The following is a 25,360-nucleotide window of genomic DNA, read 5'->3' as shown; positions in this document are numbered from 1 at the left end:
CCCAACAAAGCGTGGCCTTGGTCTGGCGCTGCCGCCCCTCAGTACCGGTTTTTAATATCGACGCTTCACTGTTGCGATATCCGTCAGTTTAAGTCCTGGAACTTGTTCTTGTTCTCGGTTCTGTTTCTTTACTCTTATGGAACCTTCTGTTTACTGATTAACTGCCATGTCCCAAATGTGATGATCTTCTTTTTATTTTTTATTTTCTTTCCTTTGGCTTCAAACTGGACTTCCAGCGTCTGCGATATTTTGTACGCCTTTTTATTTGATGTCGGTAACTTAAGACTTGGATACTTGATGATTTTCTGTATTTGGAACATGTACTGTTGTTAGGTTGGATATTTATACTCGGTGGACGTGTGGTTTCGTACCGTGAGCGACGACTTGTACCTGTTCACCGAACATTAAACGATACACTGAAAAACACGGTGGGTTCCGGAGCCTTCTTTCACCCTGAAGCATGATCCCCGTACCGAACCCGGACCCGGTCTCTCTGAGAGCACAGAACCGCAGAACTCCAGGTGTCAGGGGAACCTTCAATTCAACCTTATTGATACAGAAACCGTTACAGCACAGTCGGAGAACCCAGCAGATCCACAGGAGAACCCTGCAGAACCAGGCTCAGAGGAGGAGAACCCTGCAGAACCAGCTCAGAGGGGGAGAACCCTGCAGAACCAGGCTCAGAGGAGGAGAACCCTGCAGAACCAGGCTCAGAGGGGGAGAACCCTGCAGAACCAGGCTCAGAGGGGGAGAACCCTGCTGGGTTCACTGTTACGGCCCACTTTAACAGCATTACGCACAGGCGCAGCCAAACCAGCCCCTTTTGAGTTTGCGTGAAAAGTCCTGGATTTGTTTTTTAACAAAGGACAGTCGAACTGAAAGTGTCCGTGCCTCTGACAGTAGAGACATAAATGATTCCCTTCGGGCATCGGAGGCCCTTTGAACTCAGAGTGTTTGGCCCCACTAGGCCCCCACCTGGCTCTCCACCGAGGTTCAGGCCTGATTAAGCCGAAGCTATGACTTGACCCAACATTGTGCGAAAACTCTTTATGAGTGAGCACATACTCATCCTGCCAACGTAGCAGCATCCGACGCATTCAAAGCCTTTTGCTCATTGATATGTGGCAATTTTGTCCAGTAAACAGTTCCTGAACTCCTCCATCAAAATCAACTCCTGAAGCTGTTTGTAGTTTTTTTACATTTTGTGAGGCACACCAGCTGTGAAACAGTGCGACTTTCTCACGGCCAAACTCAACGTAACACTCTTTGTCTGTCTTTTTAAAGTTTTGCAATTTCTGGCGATAGGCCTCCGGCACCATTTCACACGCCCTTGAGCCACACTCTGAACTTTGTCATATCTTAAGCTTTCTTCTGGAGACAAACGCTGCATCAGCCTCCTGAGCCTCGCCTGTAGAGACAACACTGCAGAAGTAAAGGCCGCACATTCTCAGGCCAGGCTAAAGTTTTAGCCTCGAATAAAACAAAGAATTTATCAACATCCTTCTCAGTGAAAGGTGGGATGACACAAATGCATTTATTCACGTCAAACTCCGCTTGAGCCACCTGGTTTGAGTGAATTGAAGCTCTGAGCTGCGTCTGTCCTCTGCTTCAATTTCTAATTCACGAACCTCAAATTGCTGCTGAATTTCTTTCTCTCTAAGCTCCAAGCGACACATTTCCAGTTGCATCTCTAATTTACGCAACTCTGAATCAGAAGCCCCAGCCTTAAAGGTGCTGTCGGCAGGATTTTGCTAGTCAATGCTAATTTTTCTGTGTTTCTTTGGATTAAATGTTAGAGTATCCATTGATAATCCTTTAAGAGTGTAGCATAATTGCACTACCACGAGGGCGCAGCGTTTCCATCTGTCTCTGTTCTGAGCTGAAAAGGAATCTCAACAGTTCCAGGTATCTTTGACCAATCAGAAGAGCCCATGAGGCTCTAACCGTGATTGGTTGAGGGGCGTTCGTCGCACGTCTTGTGGAGGGGCTTAACTTGCGTGAGGGCGTGATGTCACAGAAAATAGGAAAGGATTGGCTGTGCTGGGTTTCAAATGGCCATCTTAGATGGGTCAAATCGCCATCTTGCTTAGGTAAACCTAAGCAAGATGGCGGAGATGCGGAATCCTGCCTACAGCACCTTAATCGGAGAAATAAGCTTATGCTTCTTCCTTCCCCGTCTACTGTCAAGTCTGCTAGAAGAACGTTACCTAACAGCAAGGTGTAAAATTAACAGTAAAAGACTGCAAATATACCTCTTCAGAAACAGGTGGAAATAAACAGTATAAACCCGTCATCTTCCCAACAGTTATTTCCTGTTGAGGTTTAAAATAACGGCTCGCCGTGGTATTTATAAAAACTGCAGGAAACTGTAAATTTCATCAAAACACTGTCAGCTTCACAGTGACTTCCTGAACCTGCTGCCAGCTGTTTACGGTGTTTAACGTAGCGGAGGCTCTCCATGGGGGTCAGGCCAGCCTGCTTCAGCTTCCGAGGAAGTCCAGTCTCTGTGGTGCCGCCCCCTCCTGGCAGGAGGTGTGAACAGGCCAGGTGAATCTGAAGCGCTGACCCTCTCTACCTCCTCTCCTGGTGCAGAGGGCGGGGTGCGCCGAGCGTTTGGTTTTGGTGCGCCGAGCGTTTGGTTTTGTTCAGGTCCAGATTGTTATTGTGACACCGCGGTACCAGAGGCTGGACCTCCCCCTGTAGGCCGTCCCGTCGTCGTCTGCGACGAGTCCTACGACGAGTCCTACGACGGTGGTGTTGGTGGAGTGGATGGGGAGGAGGGAGTACAGGAGGGGGCTGAGGACGCGTCCCTGCCTCAGAGCTGAGCAGGATCTCCACTGCAAAACCACATCATCAGCAGGGTCCAGCTGACCACCTCACCTCGGTCCAGACCAGCTCCCGGTCCCCGTGAGTGGAGAACCATCCACCGCCTGGTGAGTTCTGCTTCATACTGACAGGAAGAGCCACATCCCAGGATCAAGAAGCGATGTCGCTGTGAAAGCTTGGCCGCCACGAGCCGCTGTTCCGTCGAAACGGGAATGTCCCGCCATTCCGTCATCCCATGTGAAGCTGCATGGTACGGTGCTAACGCTAGCTTAGCGTCACGGCGCAGTACTAGACCAACGCACGTGTCAAACTTCTTAATGATTTAAGTGGATTTCTAGCTTTTCTTTCAAGAACATTACTGTGATATCATATATTTAATCAGTCTATGTTAGCAGTAAAACGGTTTAAAATATTGACATTAAAGGTCTAATACACGATTTTCTCAAAAAGACGAAGCCCCACGTCTGTTACTCACTTTTTGAACAACGCCATGCGGCCAGACCATCCGCCCGGCTCTCCTGCTTCTCCCCAGGAAACGCGGAAGTGTACGAGCGCGATCTCCTCTTCTCCGGCGTGCACGGCTCTGTTTACAGTTTCTGCGATCCGCCTCGCTCATGAATAAAGCTTTTTTTCCGAAACAGTTACAGTTTCATTATGTGAGACTCGCCATCGGTAAGTACTAGCTCAGAAGCTCACCGGCTACATAACACTCTGAATGCACACGTGCAAAAGGGAGAAACTTATTGGGCGCAAGCACGTAGAACCGCCTTACTAAGCAGCTCGTCAGAATGATTGACAAACGACCCACCAATTATTTAGGTGATCCACCCGGAAATCAAAATGTTGTATTACACCTTTAATATAAATCGCTCCGGCCATCAATTTGTGCCTCTTTTGGACACTTTTCCCTACTAAATAAATAAATAAATAAAATACAGCTGGATGTGGTGTTTTTTGTTGGTTATCGTCAGCATTTTATACCGTTTGCTGTTACGCAGGTGGAAAGGAGGGGTTCTGCAGACCTGTTTTAATGGGGAGTCAAAGGTCACTCCAGCTTCCTCTCAGTGTTACTGGAGGTTAAAGTAGAACCATCCAGGTTTTTATGTCTTTAAGAAAAACTTCTAGTTGGACCAGATGATCAGGATCATCTGTTCTAGATCAGTAGATCCGTGGATCATCTGCAGAACAGTGGAAGTTAACGGAGTTTCCTGATGATGTTCCTCCAGGAGGACTGCAGAATGTGAAGAGTAGAGGCTCTAGGACAGAACCCTGAGGAACTCCGTTTCACTTCGTCGTTGTTAACATGAGCCAATTGGAACCTGTCTGCTAAATATGAAGGAACCAGTTTAATGCAGAACCTTTAATGCCACAAGTATAGAGCTGGAAAGTGTGACATCACTGCTGAAAAGACTCATGGGAAGGCAGGCCGGCATTCACCGGTGGGATCTGAGTCTCAGGGATTAGAACCTTGTTGCGTTTTTTGGAATCGCTCTTTTCCCATCTCTCCGTCTGGGAACCGTCTTCTATTTACGTACCGAGACTCACCGGGACGGCGCTCCGGTATAGCTCTCCGGGACGGTGCTCTGGGACGGCGCTCTGAGACGGCGCTCTGGGACGGCGCTCTGAGACGGCGCTCTGGGACGGCGCTCCGGCGGCTGCCTTTGGTTTCGTGGTAAGATGAGAGAAAAACGACGGCTGTCCAGAGAACGGAGACTTCAGCTCCTTCGCCGTTCTCTCTGTCAGCTTGTTTCTCGTGGAACGTCAGTCTCACAGTTTTAATGAACGGTCCGAGAACGCCGTTCCACGTTTCCCTTCTCTGGAATCGCTAAGGCCGGGCTCACACTGGATGCCGCCCGGTCTGGTTCTGGTACGGAATCACCAAACCTCTGTCACTCACTGCCTCAGTGCTTCTGCTGTGCTGGCGGAGGTTGCCAGATCTGTCCCAAACAGGATGCTAAAACCATCCAACAACAGAAAGCAGCCGAAAACTCTAAGTTAAAGCTGCATTAAGGAGTTTGCACGTTTTATGTGAAACAGCAGCCCCTGCAGGCCTGGGCGTAATGCAGCTTAGTGAAACACTCGTGCCTGTGGCTTGCGTCCATGCAGGGCCGTTTCGGCTTCATGGGGGCCCTAGGCAAGATGTTTTTTGGGGCCCCTATTTTGTCAGACTGTAATGAAGAGATTGCTAACCCTTTAGATGGTCCACTAAGCCTAGGCTACAGTTAAAATCAAACGTCTGAAGAGTTGAGCCACTCACTTGAAAGTGCAGTGCGCGGTCCCCCGGAGGACCACAATTTTTTGGGGGAGAATGTGAGATGATGTGACGTAATGCGCTCCCGCTGGCCTGATTCCTTAGGTTTTGTTTTGTCCGCCATTACTCCGCCAGATGCTCAGCAGCAACAACTGAGCAGTATGAAGATGGAGCTTCCAGAAAGTAAGAACAGACCGCGCTTCTAGCACTGCCACAGCTCCAGCACGGACCCACCAGCCAAAAAAAACTTACATTTTACTCCAGCATTACTAAAAGAGCGAGGAAGGAGTTCCCCTCTTCCGTGCACATACATGGACGCAGGTGAATGCTAGGGCCCCCAAGCCACCAGGGGGGCCCCAAAGCTGCATGTTCAATCTCTTCTGAGGATAATTGAAATGTCCTGTTTTTTATCTGTAGCTAGCTCTGTTGTTTATTACACCTCTTATGTGCTTAAAAATAACTGTTGGATATAAATAAAATAAACTGCAATGATAAGCTGTGGCTGGTGCTTTTGTAGCATTATATTAGTCTGTTGGACCGCACTGTCACACAGCAAGTGACGTCACGTAGCGGCCCGCCGACAGGTATGATGGGAATGATTGACAGCTACCTGTCATTAGCCAGAGGCTTAACAAAACAAACCATAATGGCATCAAAAAGAAATTATCCCAACGGCACGGAAAAAACGGAAGAAAACGAAGACTGAGTTAGAAAACATTAGCGCTGTTAGCGGTAATTACAATGAATACGTCAGGGCACATTGTACACATCATTGAATATTTGTAACATATTGTATGGTGGAAAATAAGTATTTTTAAAGTTGAAAAAGTCATTAATGCACCTTTAAAGCTGTAAAAACCGGATTTGCATAAAAATAATAATAATAAAAAAATACGCCACAAGCACAGAACCTTTTCATCTACCCGCCCGTCGGGTTCAAAAGAACCTCAATTATGCAGAAACGACGCCTAATCTGGCAACACAGAGCTGCTCCGGTTTTGTGTCGTTTGACTTTCCTACAGTGAGTCAGAACATCGTTCATTCTTCTGATGCGTAGAATGATTAGATTGCGTTGTTTATTATATATTCTACCAGAAGAATTGAAAAAAAACATGTTAAGGTAAAACACAACTCAGATTTTATTTTGAAATCACTTATTTAGGAAGACGTGTCGACTTCCTGCAGCTGGCCTGCTTCTGGTCGGTCCGAGCCTTCGGAGGGTGAAACAACAGGATCCTCGCTGGAAGTCTCCGGACCACCGGACCGGCTCCGCAGCGCTCGCTGGAGAAGTTAGCGAAGCTTCACACGCATGGCGACACCCCAAGGGTCAGGAAGTGATCTGACGTCTGATTGGCCGACCTGCAGGTCAGTCACATGACCGACGTGACGGCCGGTCGTCCGTCCTGTTCAACGCCATGTTACCGACGAATCGGCGCCCCCGATAGCACAGGGACGGTCTGCGTTTGGCTCCTGGTCCTGGTCCTGGTTCTGCAGACCCAGTTCGGGTCCTGGTTCTGAAGTAAGTTCTGTTTGGGGCTCAAAGACGACGGCAGCAGCTTATCAAAAGGTTTATTTCCTCTGTACAGGCCGACGGCGTCTCCTGAACCTCGGTGTAATAAATAAGTCACTTCACAGAGGAACACACAAGCACACGCACACACACGCGCACACACACACACACACACACACACACACACACACACACACACGGACATATCCAGCAATGTGGCTTCATACAGACACGTTTCCATGGAGACGGTGAAGCGGAGGATTCAGGTTACTGGATAACGGCTACGGTACAGAGACGGCCAAGGAGGGCCCGGGAACCAGCCTGGTTCTGCTGTCCCCTTCAGTCTCTCACCCCCCCCCCCCCCCCCCCCCCATTGCCCCGCCCCCTCACATCTCCGTGGGGCCCTTCATGCCGGAGTCCTTGGCTGAGACCGGCGCCGCCGCTGCTGCCGGCAGGACGCACTGCGACGGCTCGCAGTATCCGTTCAGGCCCGGGGCTCCAGGAGATCCCGGGATGCCCGCAGCACCGGGGACGCCGCGAGGACCCCGCCCCCCATCACGGCCGTCCACGCCGTACGCCGGGCGGCCGGACTGACCTGAGGGGAGACGTACGGAAACACAATACTGTAGTACTACTGTGTACTGAGGCAGAGTACTGCAGTACTGCAGGATACTGTTATAGAGTACTGTAGTACTGTTCAGTACTGTGTGGTATACTCTAGAATAGATGGTGGATTGTACAGCAGGTATAGGGCAGTGTGGTTTAGTACAGGATAAGTAGTCCTTTGTGGACCAGGTCTCCAGTTTTCCTGTGGTCTTTTACCTGGCAGACCGGGCGCACCGGGCTCTCCTTTGGGTCCTCTGGTGGTGGGTCCCCGTTCTCCTCTGTCTCCCTGGTCACCTGCGAGCAGGAATGTGGCCCCAGGTCACTGAGTCCCTCTGGATCGGGTTCCTTCAACTGGTTCTCTCAGAACCCCTTCTGGACTCACCTTTCAGTCCTTTCCTTCCCATCAGCCCCGGCGGTCCCTTGAGTCCGGGCAGACCCCGGGACCCGGTGTGTCCGGGGAAGCCGTTCTCCTCCGGTGGGGCCCGGGGGCCCTGGCGGGCCCGCGGTCCAGGCAGGCCGGCGGCCCCCGAGTCGGGTCTGCTGAGGCTGGCGGCCAGCTGGGCCAGCTGCTCTGTGAGCAGGACAGCAGAGACCATCAGAGACCAGCAGAGAGAAAAAAAAAAAGAGACCATCAGAGACCAGCAGAGATCAGCAGAGAACCCCGGGAGAACCGCAGAACCCAGAGAACCACAGGCGGACCGGGGATCAAACATCAGGCCTGCTTATCAGGTGGGGTGTGGTGGAGGGGGCATCTAAGTGGCCCCTATCACTGCACCCTCCGGCGGCTCGCCTCTCAGTTTTAATTGCACTTAGTCATCTAACACGACCAAACAAATACAGACAACACACACATCTAGGGGTCTTGGCACCGTGTCGGGGGAGGGGGGGCTGTTCAGGTAGAGGGGACTGCTCAGTCAGCCTCACTCGCAGCACGGTGTGGTTACTGCCCCTCAATTTTAATCGCAAACAACATATACATCAACACTCATGAGAGGGGGAGGGGGGCAATGGGGTCTTCTGTGTTCCCGTCTCCGGGTCCCTTCTGGTGGTGGTGGTGGGGGGGCTGATGCCCTGGGTCTCGGGGTACGTGGCTGGGGATTACAGTCAGGTCAGTGCCAATCCAAGTTGGACAGGGCCGACTTGGATTGGTGCTGACCTGATCCAAGTCAGCCCTGTCCAACTCGGCACCACCCCGGGATACAGTCAAGTCGGCATTTAGCCAAGTCATGATGCCGGCTGCGGCACGACGATTTGCACAGTTTTTATCGTGCGCCAGCTTCTCCTCACGTAGCAGGCGGGAGGCTGGAGGATCGAGACCAGATCAAGTTCATCATGCAGCTTCAGTCTTCCTAGGTTTCCACTGATTGGGTAAAAATAAATTAATTGTACTGGCTGACCAAACTTCAGGGGTGGAGAACATTACAATACAATTATAATGCAGGCGACTGGTTTGATCAGGCAGCGTTCCGTGAATGCCGCCTGGTCACATGATCTGGTCACATGACCAGACAGCCGCTCGCACTGCGCGCTTGTAGCTAAGCTACTCGGTTCAACAGAACGTCAACATGGAGCTCCAGGTACAGGTTCCTGGTCTCTGCTGGAGCCATCCTCCCAGCTTGGGGGTTCCTGCTCCCAGTGTCCCGATCACTACTGGTATCACGGTTGCCTTCACGCCCCACACTCTCTCCATCTCTTCCCTCAGCCCTTGGTACTTCTCCAGCTTCTCTGCTCCTTTTTCCTGATGTTCCATCACTTGGGATTGCTACATCTATCACCACAGCTGTCTTCTGCTGTTTATCCACCACCACTATGTCAGGTTGATTGGCCATCACCTGCTGGCAGTCCTGGATCTGGAAGTCCCACAGGATCTTGGCTCGATTGTTCTGGACCACCTTTGGAGGTGTCTCCCATCTTGACCCTGGGACCTCCAGTCCATACTCGGTACATATCTTCCTGTACACGATGCCCGCTACCTGGTTGTGCCGGTTAATGTATGCCTTGCCTGCCAGCATCTGACCCCCTGCTGTGATGTGCTGTACTGTCTCTGGGGCTTCTTTGCACAGTCTGCACCTGGGTCTTGTGTGGTGTGGTAGATCCCGGCCTCTATTGATCTTGTGTTCAGGGCCTGTTCTTGCGCCGCCATGATTAGTGCCTCTGTGCTGTCCTTCAGTCCAGCCTTTCCAGCCACTGGATGTTTTTCCGATGTCAGCCACTTCTTCAATGTGTCGGTGGTCCATGCCATGCAGGGCTTTGTCTGTCCATGATAGCTCCTCTGGATCCTCGTTACTGGGCTTTTGATGTCTGAGGCAATTCACTTAGCAGATCATCACTGGGAGCCATCTTCTTGGTATACTCATGGAGGCTCTTGGTTTCCTCCTGGATAGTGGCTCTGACACTCACTAGTCCTCGGCCTCCCTCCTTTCTCTTGGTGTATAGCCTCAGTATGCTGGACTTAGGGTGGAACCCTCCGTGCATTGTAAGGAGCTTTCTTGTCTTGATATCAGTGGCTTGCATTTCTTCCAGTGGCCAGGATATTATGCCAGCAGGGTATCTGATTACTGGTAGGGCATAGGTGTTTATGGCCTGCATCTTATTTTTGCTATTCAGCTGGTTCTTCAGGACCTGTCTTACTCTCTGTAGGTATTTGGCTGTGGCTGACTTTCCAGCTGCCTCCTCATGGTTACCATTTTACCATTTACCTGTGGGATCCCCAGGTACTTGTAGCTGTCCTGCACATCTGTTATGTTTCCTTCAGGCACTTCAACTCCTTCAGTTGTGATCACCTTCCCTCTTCTAGATACCATTCGTCCACACTTATCTAGTCCGAATGACATCCCGATGTCATTGCTGTATATATATATATAATATATATATATATATATATATATATATATATATATATATAACACACACACACACACACATATATATATGTATGTTATGCTCCCACTAGTTTTACCCTACTGATGATGTTTTGTTGCAGTAATAAATGTCCTCCTGCTGCCAACAGTAAATCTGTTCGGACAGTAAAAGGCTCCAATCATAAAACATTGCACGCCCAGCTGTCGAACAGGGAAAGAAACAAACAGAAAAACCATCAGGCCTGCTTCTGGCCCGCGGGCCGGACGTTTGACCCCCTGGGAGGAGTCTTGGAGGGGTACCTTGCATGACCCTCATGCAGACGGTCTTGATGTGCGTGTCGCTGGGGGAACCTCCCTGTGGAGAACAGAGAACGTGAGGAACGGTTCTGTCCGCCGCTCAGCCGGGGCGGACAGAACCTGCTCTCACCGCGGGGCCCTGCGCTCCGGGCAGGCCCGGGACTTCCCGCGTCGCCCTGCATGCCTCGGGGTCCGGGCCGGCCCGCCTCGCCATCCTTGCCCGGCTGACCGCGGCCGCCATCGGATCCCTTGTTGCCGGCGTCTCGGGCGGACCCGCCTGAGGGAACACGGAGAACTCAGGTGCCAGATCTGAACGCTTTCCAGCACAAACCAGACGCTGGAGCCAGCGGCCCGCTGAACTGGCCCCGCCCACATCTGGACGGTGGAGCAGGGGGTCTGGGGGAGCAGGGACAGCAGGGGGCGTCGCCCACTCCGCTGACTGACTTCAGCCCATCAGAGCTTCAAAACAAACACGTCATCAATGCATAACTTGTCTGGTGGTTAGCTTTAGCTCTTCAGCTCTAGCTAGCTGTTCGGCTCTTAGCTCTGCTGTCCCTCCTGGCAGACCCTCCCCGGTCCAGACTGCTGCCGGCTGTAGTTCTTGCTGTTCTGGCTCTCAGACGGGGGTTACAGTCCGTCTCCGTGGCGACCGCTATGTCCGTCTGGAAGATGCTCCGCTGCGACAGCAGCACTTCCTGTTTCACCGCCGCTTTTTGACTCGGCTCTTTTGATTGGCTCGGCCGTCGCACTGCTCCGTCGCCTCGTCCCCAGCTCCACCCGGCTCCTGAACTCAGTGCTTGACCTCTGACCTCTGACCTCTGGACCGGTCGGAACCAGAACACGGATCAGGAACTTACTGATCCTTTCTCTCCGGGTTCTCCTTCGTCTCCCTGAAACAGAGGAAGAAGAGTCAGCTCTTCACCCAGACGTCCGTCCATCTGTCTCCCCTCCATCCATCATCTGTCCATCCGTCCCCCCTCCATCCATCATCTGTCCATCCGTCTCCCCTCCATCCATCATCTGTGCATCCGTCCCCACTCCATCCATCATCCGTCCATCCGTCCCCCCTCCATCCATCATTCGTCCATCCGTCCCCCCTCGTCCATCATCCGTCCATCCGTCCACCCTCTGTCCATCATCCGTCCATCCGTCCCCCATCCGTCCATCATCCGTCCATTGTCCCCCCTCGTCCATCATCCGTCCATCCCTCCCCCCTCCGTCCATCATCCGTCCATCCCTCCCCCCTCCGTCCATCATCCATCCATCCCTCCCCCCTCCGTCCATCATCCGTCCATCTGTCCCCCCCTCTGTCCATCATCCGGCCATCCACCCCCCCTCCGTCACTCACCACGTCTCCCCGCTGTCCCGGCGTCCCCTCGGCTCCAGCGGGTCCCTGAAACACAGACCAGACCAGGTCTTAGTGTGGCTCCGCCCCTTCGCCCGCCGCATGGCAGAATGCCTTCAGAGTACCTGTTCTCCCTTCGGACCATCAAGACCGACGAACCCTAAAAGACAAGAAGACTCCGGGTTAGAATCCCGTTAGGATCTAAGTATTGGGGACAGGAAATGTGTCCAGCCCAGACCCGGATGTGTCCCACTCAGGATCCACTCAGGATCCACTGATCACCCGAGATCATCCGGAACATCAAGACCAAAAAAAACTGTTTCTGCCGGACTGGGGTCCGACTGTCCCTGCTCTGGTCTCAGTCGTCCCCATTTGTCCGTAGACGTGCAGCTTTGAGGATGGGTGTCTTATTAGTGTGTCCCCCCCTCACTGGGGGTCTGGTTTTTACCCGGTCCCCCTTCTGACCCCGATAACCAGCCGGAGGCCGGGAAGTCCTGGGAGTCCCCGGGTCCCCTTTACCTCCCTGTGGAGACACAGAGACAGAGTGTTAACACACACACACACACATACACACACACACACACACACCACACCACACACACACACACACACACACACACACACACACACGAACACACACATTCGGCAGCAGCTGGCAGACACAAAGCCAAAATTTCTGCTGGAATTTTCTAGTAACTAATAATAATTCTATATTTCCGACAGTTTAGAACCATTTCCATGTTGTGAACGATCGATCCTTAGAACCAACATATAGAAGCTCCGACTGTGAGTCTTTACTAATGTCCTGACCAGACCTCTGATCGGAAAAGACGGACTGTGACTGTGGACCCTGAACGCCTCACAGCTGCAGCTTCACTCCTGAGAGCAACACCCTGACCCCTGACCCCTGAACAACAGGATGAAGAGAAAACAACAACAGGACAGTAAACAGCTGCACTACACCCAGAAACTAAACCTACCAGAACCATGTTTCCCTCGTTCTCTCCGAGCCGCCGCTATGCCGCTCAGATCCGTCCTCTCAGAACCGAACTGTCCTCAATAACAACCTGTCCGTCCTGTCCCAGACGCTCAGCGTTTAAATCTTATTTCCACCGCCTCAGGAATTGAGATGCGTCCCGTCGACTGATGTTGGAGCACGAAGGATCCTTCAAATCCAGCTAATTCATTGGTGGCTAACAGCTAAGCTAACAGCTGACTGAGACATGGCGGCATCTATCAGCAGCTACTTTTACGAAGTGTCCCTGAAGGCAGCAGGGATGCAGGTTGTTCTGTGGATCAGAGGGTTTCAGGTGTTTTCACAGGTGATGAAGGTTCAGGATCAGCTGGATCTTGACGGGTTCATGGACGGAGGTCCTGCCTCCACCCAGCAGCTTCCTCACATACATCGTGGCGGCCAGATGTTGTTGTATGTGGGTCAAAAGTGGCCTCCGGTGGGGGAGCACAGGCCCTTAGTGGGGGGGCAGGCCCCCGATGGCCCGCCCTGGGTGTGAGACGGGTTCTTCCAAGAGTCGGTCTGGCTCAGAGGCTCCAGACCAGACTTCCAGGACCAGGTCTGAACCGAAGCTGCTTTCAAGGTGGTCTCCACTTCCTGGGAGCTCTTACCCGTTCTCCTGGTGGGCCTGGAGGTCCGTCGTGTCCTCTCTCTCCTCGAGAGCCCTGAAGCAGAACGAGACCGGAACGTCAGGTCGAAGCCAGGCGAGAAAACCAGCGGGTGGACGGCCCCGGGTGGAGCGGGTATCCTGGACTCACCGGTCCTCCTCTGGCTCCGACCGGCCCCACCTCGCCCTGCTCGCCTCGTTCGCCCTGGAGGAGAGAGAGCAGACCCTTCATCCAGGTGGGTCTACGTCAGGTCCTCCACCCGGCAGCGGCCGCAGAGCGGGACGCTCAGAGGGACGGAAGACGTCCAACCTCCGCTCCGGTTCTTCTGAACTCACCTGTTTTCCTGGAGATCCCATCAGGCCCACGACTCCCGGGTCCCCCGCGGTACCCTGCTCAGACAGAGGGGGGCGCTTCAGTCTGGGTCAGGCTCTACATGTTCTACAACGTGTGGTTGTCGTCACCTTCACGCCGCCGTGTCCTTTCTGGCCGAAGGATCCCGGTAAACCCTGCAGGGACGAGACGCCGACACTCAGACCAGACGGAGCGCCACCCGGAACCAGCCGGACCGCCGTCTCTTACCGGAAGACCCTGAGGACCCGCGTCTCCCGGAGCCCCGGCTTTCCCTGGGAGACCCTAGAACCAGGAGAACCAGGAGAACTGGGTTTACAAAGAGAACCACTCTCGGTGACGTTGTTCCGCCGGCTGACGTCTCACCTTGGAGCCCGGCAGCCCGGGAATCCCCTCCCGACCGTCCGGACCCGCCAGGCCCTGACGAGACAAGAGGATCAGTGACAGGGGTTCACAACCTGCGGCTCCGGACCACATGGGGCCCGTCAGCACCCCTGGACCGGCCTTACCCCGAATCAACATCTGGTTGGATTCGGACTGATGTTCAGAGATCAGATCTCCTGGATCAACCGACCGACCGACCGACCGACCGACCAACCGACCATCCAACCAACCAACCAACAAACCAACCAACCAACAAACCAACCAGTCAGTCAACCGACCATCCAACCAACCATCCAACAACCAACCAACCAACCAACCAACCAACCAACCAACCAACCAACCAACCAGTCAATCAACCACCCAACCAACCAACCAACCAACCAACCAGTCAATCAACCAACCAACCAACCAACCAACCAACCCATCAACCAACCAGTCAACCAACCAACCAACCAACCAACCAACCAGTCAATCAACCAACCAACCATCCAACCAACCAACGAACCAACCAACCAACCAACCAACCAACCATCCAACCAACCAGTCAATCAACCAACCAACCAACCAGTCAATCAACCAACCAACCAACCAATCAACCAACCAACCAACCAAACAACCAACTAGTCAATCAACCAACCAACCAACCAACCAACCAACCAACCAACCAGCCTCATCCTGCTACAGAGACTAGAATCTACTATTGGAATTAAAGGTTCTGCATTAAACTGGTTACTTCATATTTAGCAGACAGGTTCCACTTGGTTCATGTTAACGACGACTCTTCAGCTCAGATCAGAGTTGATGGATGATGGATGGATGATGGATGTGTGATGGATGATGGATGGAGGATGGATGGATGGAGGATGGATGGATGGAGGATGGATGGAGGATGGATGGAGGATGGATGGATGCAGAGCAGAGTTTAACGTCTCGTTCTTTGTGAAGCTGAAGGAGTCTGACCTGCAGCCATGAGACTCACCGGTTCTCCTTTCGGTCCTGGAAGTCCTCTGAGTCCCTGTGGACCCCGTTCACCCTGGAGGACAGCACACACTGTCAACATACACTGTCAACACACACACTGTCCACACAGCTGTGATTCCAGGTTTTCTGGATGTGAGTCTCACCGGCGCTCCTGCAGGACCGCTCTCTCCGACGGCTCCTCGCTGTCCCGCGTCCCCCTGAAAAACAGCTGTTAGCGACAGGTTCGCTTCGATGGTGGCGGTGTGAGTGAGACTGGACTGACCGGCAGCTCCCTGGACTCCCTGAGTCCCAGGTCCTCCGGCTTCCCCCGTGGCCCCTGGTGGAGAACAGGACGTTGAGGACCTTCAGGAGAGGAGGGCGAGGAGAGGAGAGGAGAGGCAAGACGAGACGAGACAAGTAGACGAGACGAGAGATGAGGCGAGACGAGTCAAGACGAGGCGAAGCGAGGAGAGGAGAGGAGAGACAAGGCGAGGCGAGGCGAGACGAGGCGAAGCGAGACAAGAAGAGGCGAGAAGAGACGAGACGAGACGAGTCGAGACGAGGCGAGGCGAGACAAGAAGAGGCGAGAAGAGACGAGACAAGGAGACGAGACGAGAAGAGGCGAGACGAGGCGAGGCGAGACGAGGCGAGGCGAGACGAGGCGAGACGAATCAAGACCAGGCGAAGCAAGGAGAGGAGAGACGAGGCGAGACGAGACGAGACGAGTCAAGACGAGTCGAGGCGAGAAGAGACGAGACGAGTCAAGACGAGGCGAGGCGAGGCGAGACGAGAACAAGAGAGGCGAGAAGAGACGAGAAAATGAGACGAGACGAGAAGAGGCAAGGAGACGAGACGAGAAGAGGCGAGGGGAGGCGAGACGAGGCGAAGCGAGGCGAGACGAGATGAGACAAGGAGATGAGACGAAAAGCGAGGCAAGACGAGGCGAGACGAGGCGAGACGAGAAAGGCGAGACGAGTCAAGACGAGGTGAAGCGAGGCGAGACGAGACGAGAAGAGGCGAGGGGAGGCGAGACGAGGTGAGAAGAGACGAGACAAGGAGACAAGACGAGAAGCGAGGCGAGACGAGTCAAGACGAGGCGAAGCGAGGCGAAGTGAGACGAGACGAGAAGAGATGAGACGAGAGGCAAGACGAGGCGAGGCAAGGAGAGGAGAGGTGAGAAGAAACGAGACGAGAAGAGGCGAGAAGAGATGATACAAGGAGAGGAGACGAGAGGCAAGGCAAAGCGAGGTGAGATGAGACTAGACGAGAAGAGGCGAGACGAGACAAGAAGAGGCGAGAAGAGACGAGACAAGGAGAAGAGACGAGAGGCAAGGCGAGGCGAGATGAGACGAGAAGAGTAGTGACGAGGAGAGGCGAGGCGAGATGAGGCGAGGAGACGAGAGGCAAGGCGAGATGAGGCGATGCGAGGCGAGAAGAGACGAGGCGAGACGAGGCGAGAAGAGTACAGACGAGGAGAGGAGAAGAGAGGCGAGATGAGGCTAGGAGGGGCGAGTCGTCAGGGATGCTGTGGTGAAAGACAGCTAGCTAGCATTAGCCTCTAGCAATAGCCTCCCAGCCGGGTGAAACCAATTCTGACTGGACTTCATGTCTCTCTGGTGTCTCGTGGTAGCCTCGTAAACCAGACCCGCTCACTCCTCATCCACATTTGGACTTGGGCTTAATCTGGATAGGAGCCCATAGAAACTTCCTGCAGGGGGCGTCGGTTACTCCTTTGACTGACAGCGCACTTCAGCCAATCAGCGCTTCAAAACAAATACGTCATCAAAATGCGTTAGCTTCTCTAAGGGTTAGCATTAGCTCATTAGCTCTAGCTTCTCTACACACAAAGACACGTGAAAAGTCTTTTCCTGTTAGAACCTCACCAGACCAGACTCTTGCTCTTGCTTGATTGTTGTAATTCTTGGTATTTTGGCTGTAACTTTACTGATTGCAGCTTCCAGACGATGGTTAAAGTTAAACTCTGTCTTCTCCGCTACGCGCAGTGATAGCGTCATTTCCGGTTTAGCCACCGGAATTCGCCAAAAAAATTTGAAAACAAAAAACGGCAACGCTGATTGGCTCGGCCGTTTCAGACCGAGTGAAATCCCCTCTATGGGCTCCGACCCAGACTGAGACCAGCTCCAAAATCCAACGGATGAGTGGGCGGGGCTAGTTTACGAGGCTAGTCTCGTGGAGTCTGTCCTCGTTTCACTGATTGTTTGGTTTTGTAGAAATGTGGACATGTCCATCATGACGTCTCTGCTCCGACACGGAAAGCCTTTAAAGTTTCCGGTCAAAGGTCATTTGAAGGACACTGCTCGGGTCCCTGAATTCAAACGTCTTCAAGCCCGCAGGACGTAAACCTCAACTCGGACCCAGTCCGGGATGTTGAGGCTTTCCTGGACCGGATGCCGATCTTACCCGGTCCCCTTTGGCTCCGATGATCCCGGGGAGGCCTCGAGGTCCTCCGGGGCCCTAGAGTCACCCAGCAAAGCAGCGAGGTGTTAGTCTGTCACTTTCTACGTGGACGACGTCTTCCTGAGAGACCGGAGGGACGCTTACCGGCAGTCCCTGAGCTCCCACTTCACCGGGCGCTCCTTGGTCTCCTTCTTCACCCTGAAAGCAGAGGGGGATGTGATGTCCAGCAGGACCTCTAAGTCCATCTCACCGGTTCTCAGGAGTCTTCACGACGAGCTGACCTTGTGTCCTTGTAGTCCAGGCTCACCCGATTCACCTTTGACCCCTTTATGACCCTGAAGGGAAACGCTGCGTTAGGATTGGTCGGCGGGGACGCCTCAGCGTCTCGGTGTCTCGGCGGGACGTACCTTCATCCCGGGCAGTCCGGCGTAGCCGTGCAGACCCGACGGGCAGGCGTTCGGACACTGAAACACACCACAGCCACACACAGGTCACGCAGAAGCTCCGCCCCCCACAGCGACCTCTGACCCCAGAGCCGGAGGAGGAGAATCTAATCTGATCTGGTCTGATCCTCTAGCAGATCCTCACCAGGTCTTCGCCTTGGTAAACGGCCGGTGGTCCCTGCAGGAAGAACCGGGACGATCGTTAAACTCAGCACATCCCTTCACAGTGGAACCTGTTCTCCGGCGGCGGCAGCGGCGGCGGGGGACTCACCCGGGACCGGCGGTGCCGGGGAGACCCACCGGACCTCTTCGTCCTCTGGCGCCCTGCGGGAAACAAACGTTTCAGCGCTGAGGCGCTCGGTGGACGAGGACGATGTCTTTAACTGCCAACTCACCGGAGCGCCCACTTTCCCCAGCTCTCCGGGCAAACCGTCGGTTCCAGGAATCCCCTGAAAACACAGCAGAGCAGAACCGGACCGTCAGGGTTCTACAGGGTTCTACAGGGTTCTACACATCGAACCCATCTCACTCCTCATATTCTGAACAGCCAGCAGACGGCTGCTGCCGGCGCGAAGCTGTGTCGGCCTCAGAACGCCGCCTGCCGCTTCCTGAGGATCGTCCATGTTCCGCTGGGCAGAACTGGAACTTGTGTTCTAAAAGCGGGATCTACGCTTCAGTGGGTCCTGGTCCAGGTAGAACCGGAGTGTTTACCTACAGCTGACAGAAAACACCTCAGATTAAGCAAATGTACTGAAAACGGCGAGTTTTCTATCTTAAAGAAACGAGGTCAGGAAGTCCAGCGGACCAGAGGACGTATCGGTCCATCCTCGGATGGAACCGTCCCTTCCAGGACCACATAGACCGGTTTACGGACCGGAGCGATCGTCCTTCTCCTCGGTGTCAGCAGGATGTGGATCAAACCGCGAGCTGGAAACAGAACCTGGACCAGCTGGACCCTCAGAGGGCCTGGGTTCTGAGGGGGTCCCCAGCTGGTCTACTGACTGCAGAACATCCACCAGAACCCCAGAACCCCAGAAGCCCCACATCTAGACCACAATGTAAACCAGAACCCCAGAACCCCAGGGAAAATGAGAACCTGTCAGACTGTCCCGACCCGGAGTCCTGCTCTGATCAGCATCTGACCGGATGACCCCTGACCTCGGAGACATTCAGACAAATCCACGATCCACGACTGATGGACAGGGTCTCTGGGTTCAGCCGGTGAAGAGGTCTGAGACCGGACCTGTCTTGAGTGCTGGTCGACCAGAAGTACTCACATCCAGCCCGTCAGGTCCGACGCCCTGGAACCAGAGTGAAGACCAGCAGGTGAGACCGGGTCTCATCGGGGGTGGGGGCGGAGTGGGGGTGGGGGTGGGGGGGGGGGTGTATTTGCTCTTACCGGTTCTCCAGCGGGTCCACGAGCTCCAGGTTCTCCCTGGAAACAGAACAAAGCGTCGTCACGGCGACCGGTTCGTTTCTACATCAAGACTTCACAGGTTCATAGCCTGCTAGAGCGTAATGACAACAGATGTACCTTGGCCCCTGCAGGTCCTACAGGTCCAGCATCGCCGGGAGGTCCAACGGGTCCCTGCAGAGAAAGGAACCCGCGTTAGAACCCTGAAGATTTTAGTTCCTGCACCTGAAAACGTTCTCTTTCCTGTCAACGTGTTTTAGAAACAGAGATGTGGATTCAATGTGTGAGCGATCATAAAGCTGTCATGGAGCACCACAGGGCTCCGAGTCCGGACCGGTTCTGTTTATCCCTGATCATAAAGCCGTCATGGAGCGCCACAGGGCTCCGAGTCCGGACCGGTTCTGTTTCCTGTCCTCTGCTCTCGCAGGCAGCGCTGCAGGAAGAAGCTGTCATGTGATTGAAGATGCTCAGTTCTGTCTCTCGGTCCAGATTCTTCACCAGACTGCAAACACGTTGTCCACAGACGCGACTGAAGGAAAGCTGGACGACACTAAGGTCACAGTTTAAGGATCCTGAGGTCCTGAAACCAGAATGCCAGAGATACCAGAGCTGCTGCACTGAGACCCAGTTCACCAAGGGGGCCAGTAGTTTCTGCCAGAAGCAGAGGGTCAAACGAACAGGACAAATCAGAAACGGTTTTGTTTGTCTCTGAAGCCACTGGAGCCAGACCCAGTGAACCCTGGACCAAGACTGGGAACCACGTCCAAGAACCCCGACAAACTCACAACTGACTCATTATCGCGCTCAACAGACGCTCTCACAGGCAGGCTTCTGGACTGTGGAGGGAAACCAGGAGAATCTGGACTGGGACCAGGACCAGGACCAGGATCAGGACCAGGAGAATCTGGACCGGGACCGAGACCAGGACCAGGAGAATCTGGACCGGGATCGAGACCAGGACCAGGAGAATCTGGACCGGGCCTCTGCAGGAGAACATTGTTCTTATCGCTCATTCTTCATGTCCATGAGGGCTGAGTCGGAGCGTTTTGAGAAGTTTCACTGTTTTCAACAACTTGTTTTCAGAGACTGTTAGTTCACCTCTTTGCCCAGAATGCAGTGAAGGTCACACTGTGAAGGTCGCGGTGTGAAGGTCACACTGTGAAGGTCACACTGTGAAGGTCGCGCTGTGAAGGTCACACTGTGAAGGTCGGGGTGTAAAGGTCACACTGTGAAGGTCGGAGTGTGATGGTCACACTGTGAAGGTCGCAGTGTGAAGGTCACACTGTGAAGGTCACGGTGTGAAGGTCACACTGTGAAGGTCGGGGTGTGAAGGTCACACTGTGAAGGTCGCGGTGTGAAGGTCACACTGTGAAGATCACGGTGTGAAGGTCACACTGTGAAGGTCGCGGTGTGAAGGTCACACTGTAAAGGTCGGGGGGTGAGCAGCGCCTCAGACAGCGTTAGATACCTCTTTACTGAAGAGCAGCACTGAGAGTTTGACCCCGAGTCTGTCTCGGGTCCAGTCCATCTCAGGTCCAGTCCGTCTCAGGTCCAGGCTGTCTCAGGTCCAGTCCGTCTCGGGTCCAGTCCGTCTCGGGTTCAGTCCGTCTCAGGTCCAGTCTGTCTCAGGTCCAGTCTGTCTCTGGTCCAGTCCGTCTTGGGTCCAGTCCGTCTCGGGTCCATTCTGTCTCAGATCCAGTCTGTCTCAGGTCCAGTCCGTCTCGGGTCCATTCTGTCTCAGGTCCAGTCTGTCTCAGGTCCAGTCTGTCTCTGGTCCAGTCTGTCTTGGGTCCAGTCCGTCTCAGGTCCAGTCTGTCTCGGGTCCAGTCTGTCTCAGGTCCACTCTCCAGACCTCAGGAATCCTCCCTCCAGCCCCCGAGAGCCAGTCCAGCTCTGGCTGGACACTGGGACAGGCTCGGACCGTTCCGTCGGTCCTACGGTCTTGTCTTTCTGGTCTTGTCTTTCTGGTCTTTCGTGGTCCTTCAGAACAACCGCTTATCGACTGTCCGTCTGATGGCGGATGCCCACAGCGTCCAGGAGGAGAGGACGGATCCAGATGTTTTCAGGGTGAAGGGAACAGAACAGGCAGCACTGATCCAAGCAGTGATCCGGTTCTGCTGCTTCAGACTCAGCCCTGCTCAGGATCATTCTGGGCTCCTGAACCTTCATCCAGACCCGTGTGACAGGATTCAGGAAATCCTGCTGAGAGCTTCAGCCTCCGTCAGTCTGGACAGATCTGCATTCACAGAATCCCAGATTTTACTTCAAGAAGTTTAAGGCATTTACTGGCTTTGGGATTATGGTTTTAATTAAACGTGGACTTATTGAGAATATACCGATACCTCTTTGTACTGGAAGTCAGCGCAAATCGCAGTTTTGAAGATTAATGAGTTCATTTACCGCGGTGTTCCTGTCGGACCAAACTGAGATCAAACCAAGAGAAAGTGATTGGACGACCTGAGCTTCAGCTGCTCAAAGCGAAACGCTAAAAGCTAAAGGCTAAAAGCTAAAGGCTAAAAGCTAAAGGCTAAAAGCTAAAAGGTAAAAGCTATAAGCTATAAGCTAAATGCTAAAAGCTCAAAGCTTAATGATAAAAACTAAAAGCTAAAAGCTCAAAGCTTAATGCTAAAAGCTAAACTGTAAAAGCTAAATGCTAAGAATTTAAAGGTAAAAGCTCAAAGCTAAACACTAAATGCTAAAAGCTGCTGACAGCATCACACTGGAGCACGTAAATGAGATTATCTGGAATTATCTGGAAATGTCACGGCCCTCAAATGAACCTCAGTCTGATGAGGGAGCAGAACACACACACACACACACACACACACACACACACACACACACACACACACACACACACACACACACACACACACACACACACACACAAAACAGACAAGGGAACACTTTGAAAGCATGAACTCTGTCTGTGATCCTTTCCTCTCCTATCTAATAAGTCTCCTCTGAGCCTGGTTCTGCAGGGTTCTCCTCCTCTGAGCCTGGTTCTGCAGGATTCTCCTCTTCTGGATCTGGTTCTGCAGGATTCTTCTCCTCTGGATCTGGTTCTGCAGGGTTCTCCTCTGAGCCTGGTTCTGCAGGATTCTTCTCCTCTGAATCTGGTTCTGCAGGGTTCTCCTCTGAGCCTGGTTCTACAGGGTTCTCCTCCTCTGAGCTTGGTTCTGCAGGGTTCTGCCTGTTTTTTCCTCTCTTGAGATGACTGAGTTGTGTTTGGCACGATAGAAATAAAAATTAATTTCACTGAAGAGTGAATGCATGAATGTGTGAATGTGTGAATGTGACTGATCACGTTGTTCCGTTAAGCTGCTGAAGTGGATCGGTTCTCGCAGACCCTCTGAGCTCTGAGTCCTCTGGGATCCAGTTTCCGTCATGATTCTTTATCCTCACTGTGGAGTTTCCACCTTTCATTTGGCAGGGAGGAGTTTAATCAGCTGAGCAGACTCAGGATCTGGTCTCAGGGTTTAGCCTCGGGATCAGGTCCTGGGAGCTGGTCTCAGGGTTTAGTCCTGGGATCTGATCTCAGGATCTGGTATCAGGATCTGGCCTTAGGGTATGGTTTCGGGATCAAGTCTTAGGATGTGGTCTTAAGATCAGGTCTCACGATCAAGTCTTGGGATCAGGTCTTGGGATCTGGTGTCGGGATCAAGTCTTGGGATCTGGTCTTGGGCTCCGGTCTTAGGATCAGGTCTCGGGATCAAGTCTTGTGAACTGGTCTCAGGATTTAGTCACAGGATCATGTCTTGGGATCAGGTACCGGGGTCATGTCTTGGGATCTGGACTAAGGATCTGGTCCTGGGACCAGGTCTCGGGATCTGGTCTCAGGATCAAATACTAGGGTCAGGTCCCAGGATCAGGTACCGGGATCAGGTCTCGGGATCTGTCTTGGGATCACGTCCTGAGATCTGGTCTCAGGATTTAGTCTTGGGATCAGGTCCTACGATTAGGTTTAGGGATCTGGCCTCGGGATCAGGTCCCAGGGTGAGGTCTCAGAATCTGGCACCAGGGCCAGGTCTCGGAATCTAGTCTCGGGATCAAGTCTCAGGATCAGGTCTGGGGATGTGGTCTAAGGATCAGGTCCTAGGATCAGGTCTGGGGACCTGGCCCCCTTCGTCTGCTCGTTGAGTCCCTCAGACCTGCTGTCCCGGCCGGGGGATTCCGGCGGTTGCGGTCCACTGGAGGGTCTGAATCCGCCGCCTGTTCCCTGAGCGGCGAACACACTGCGGCCATTCTGCACCATCTTTCCCAGCATGCACCTCTCTCCCGACAGCACAAAAGGCTGCTGTTCAGGCAGGAAGCCCCCCCCCCGAACAGGAACACTCATTTATTCAGGTCTTTTTTTCTGCCTCAATATTTTTGCTCCTGGAGCCAAAACCAGCAGGTCCCCAGACCCAGACCCGGGCCGGGCCTCAGATCCCCCTGCACTCAGCACATCGGACTGGAGCCAAAACCAGCAGGTCCCCAGACCCAGACCCAGCCGGGCCTCAGATCCCCCTGCACTCGGCTCAGGCTGCTGTTGTCTCTCTAAACACCCGGTCCAGCAGAGGCCGGTCCGGCTGTGATCCTCGGCTTTCCTCTCAGCGGTGAAGACAACGTTTACTCACATCGGCTCCAGGAAGTCCCGCGGCCCCGGACAGTCCGTCCGTCCCCTTGTCTCCGTCGGGGCCCTGCGAGAACGGGACTGGTCAGAACGTCCTGGAAGCGGCTCCGGACGCCGGTGCTGATCCAGAACGGACTTACCGGGCCGCCGGTCACCGTGGAGTCTTCTCCTCTGTCCCCCTGAGGACAGGAGACAGCAGGGTTCAGAGGGGTCAGGACACGTCTCCTCAGCAGGTGGACAGAGACACGAGAACCTCACACTGAATCAGACTTCATCCTGGAGTCTTCATCATCTGACTCCATTTCTCTTATTTTCACTATTCTTAGCTTAGAACTTCCTGTTGGGTGATTTTATTTTTTCTTTCTTTTTTTTTTTCTTTTTTTAGTAAACATCTGATTAAATCTGTTCCTTGGCCTGAAACGCTGAGTTTCCTCTGGTTCCATCATCCCAGAGTCTGACTGACATCAATAAACCGCTAAGTCTCCCTGAGAACTGCTTCAGCTTTACTGGGAAAGTGTTTTCACTTCACGGCTCGCCTTCAGGAGCCACACACACACACACGCACACATGCAGACTCACGTCAATGCCGTCCACTCCGGGCACGCCGGCCACCCCCGGCGGCCCCGGGGGGCCTCTGGGACCGACGGGGCCCCTCTGGAAAACAAACACAGCAGAATCACTTCTTCTGGTCCGGGGGGGAACGGCTCACACAGGCCCCATTGTGCCGGAGACGAGAGGACAAAGGTCATGAAACCGAACCCGCCTCGCCTCCGGCAGCCCCGTTATCCGCTAAGTCGGAGCATGTGGTGCGATTACCGCAGCTCTGGACCGCCGAGCGCCGCCGCAGGACGAGCGCACGCCGGCGTCCACAAATCGGCACGGCAAAAACAACAGAACACCTTCACTCTGCTCGTCTTTATCTCGACAGACAGACTGAAACGGTCCATTAAAGACCCGCCGATGCTGGAGTGTCAGGATCAGAACCAATCCAGCAGCTCCGTCTCTGAGGAGGAGACAGAAGGACGAGGACGCAGCCCCGTCTCTCACCTGAGCCCAGCAGACCAGAACCACATGCAGTGAAAGCAGCAGCAGAGACTCCCGACAGAGTCCGGCCAGAGCCATGGTCCTCCGGGTCCAGGAAGACGCTCAGCTGTCCCTCTTCTCCTGGATCAGGACGAGACGCTCCACCTGTACCTGCTGGGAGACGATGATGTGAGGGAGTCCTGGACGAGTGCTGGGGCTGGGCGGAGGGCTGCAGGAGGAGGGGCTCTCCGGAGACCAGGGTGGGGTCTACGTCAGTCTGCTGGACAAGAGGAGGGGTTCTCTGCAGATCAGGGTGGGGTCTACGTCAGTCTGCCAGAGAAAGGAACCTGGCCCAGGATGGGTTTGGAGGTTTTTGGTGGTTCTGGTCCGTGAAAGAGAGGAAAACCACCATGTAGACTGAAAATCAAACACCAAACCA

At 53.7% G+C, this 25,360-nt stretch overlaps 1 protein-coding gene across 1 annotated transcript; it reads right to left on the bottom strand.

Annotated features, from left to right (window-relative positions):
• Positions 1–6,973: 6,973 nt before the first annotated feature.
• Positions 6,974–25,104, bottom strand: LOC115390976 (collagen alpha-1(IX) chain). Its single transcript, XM_075410421.1, is given in 33 exon segments — positions 6,974–7,182; positions 7,410–7,487; positions 7,576–7,764; positions 10,355–10,409; positions 10,482–10,514; positions 10,516–10,628; positions 11,205–11,241; positions 11,700–11,744; positions 11,822–11,872; positions 12,145–12,219; positions 13,320–13,373; positions 13,467–13,520; positions 13,652–13,705; positions 13,778–13,822; positions 13,896–13,949; positions 14,031–14,084; positions 15,028–15,081; positions 15,173–15,226; positions 15,292–15,345; positions 17,430–17,483; positions 17,571–17,624; positions 17,708–17,761; positions 17,834–17,890; positions 18,015–18,047; positions 18,137–18,193; positions 18,265–18,318; positions 19,147–19,170; positions 19,269–19,304; positions 19,404–19,457; positions 23,903–23,965; positions 24,039–24,077; positions 24,478–24,552; positions 24,946–25,104. Coding segments are annotated over 33 exon segments (2,091 nt in total). The 5' UTR covers positions 25,021–25,104.
• Between the last annotated feature and the right edge of the window lie 256 nt (positions 25,105–25,360).

Source organism: Salarias fasciatus, chromosome 6, assembly GCF_902148845.1.
Source record: "Salarias fasciatus chromosome 6, fSalaFa1.1, whole genome shotgun sequence".
NCBI lineage: Eukaryota > Metazoa > Chordata > Actinopteri > Blenniiformes > Blenniidae > Salarias > Salarias fasciatus.
The sequence above is the reverse complement of the archived record's forward strand: the minus strand, read 5'-3'. Positions and strand labels throughout refer to the sequence as shown.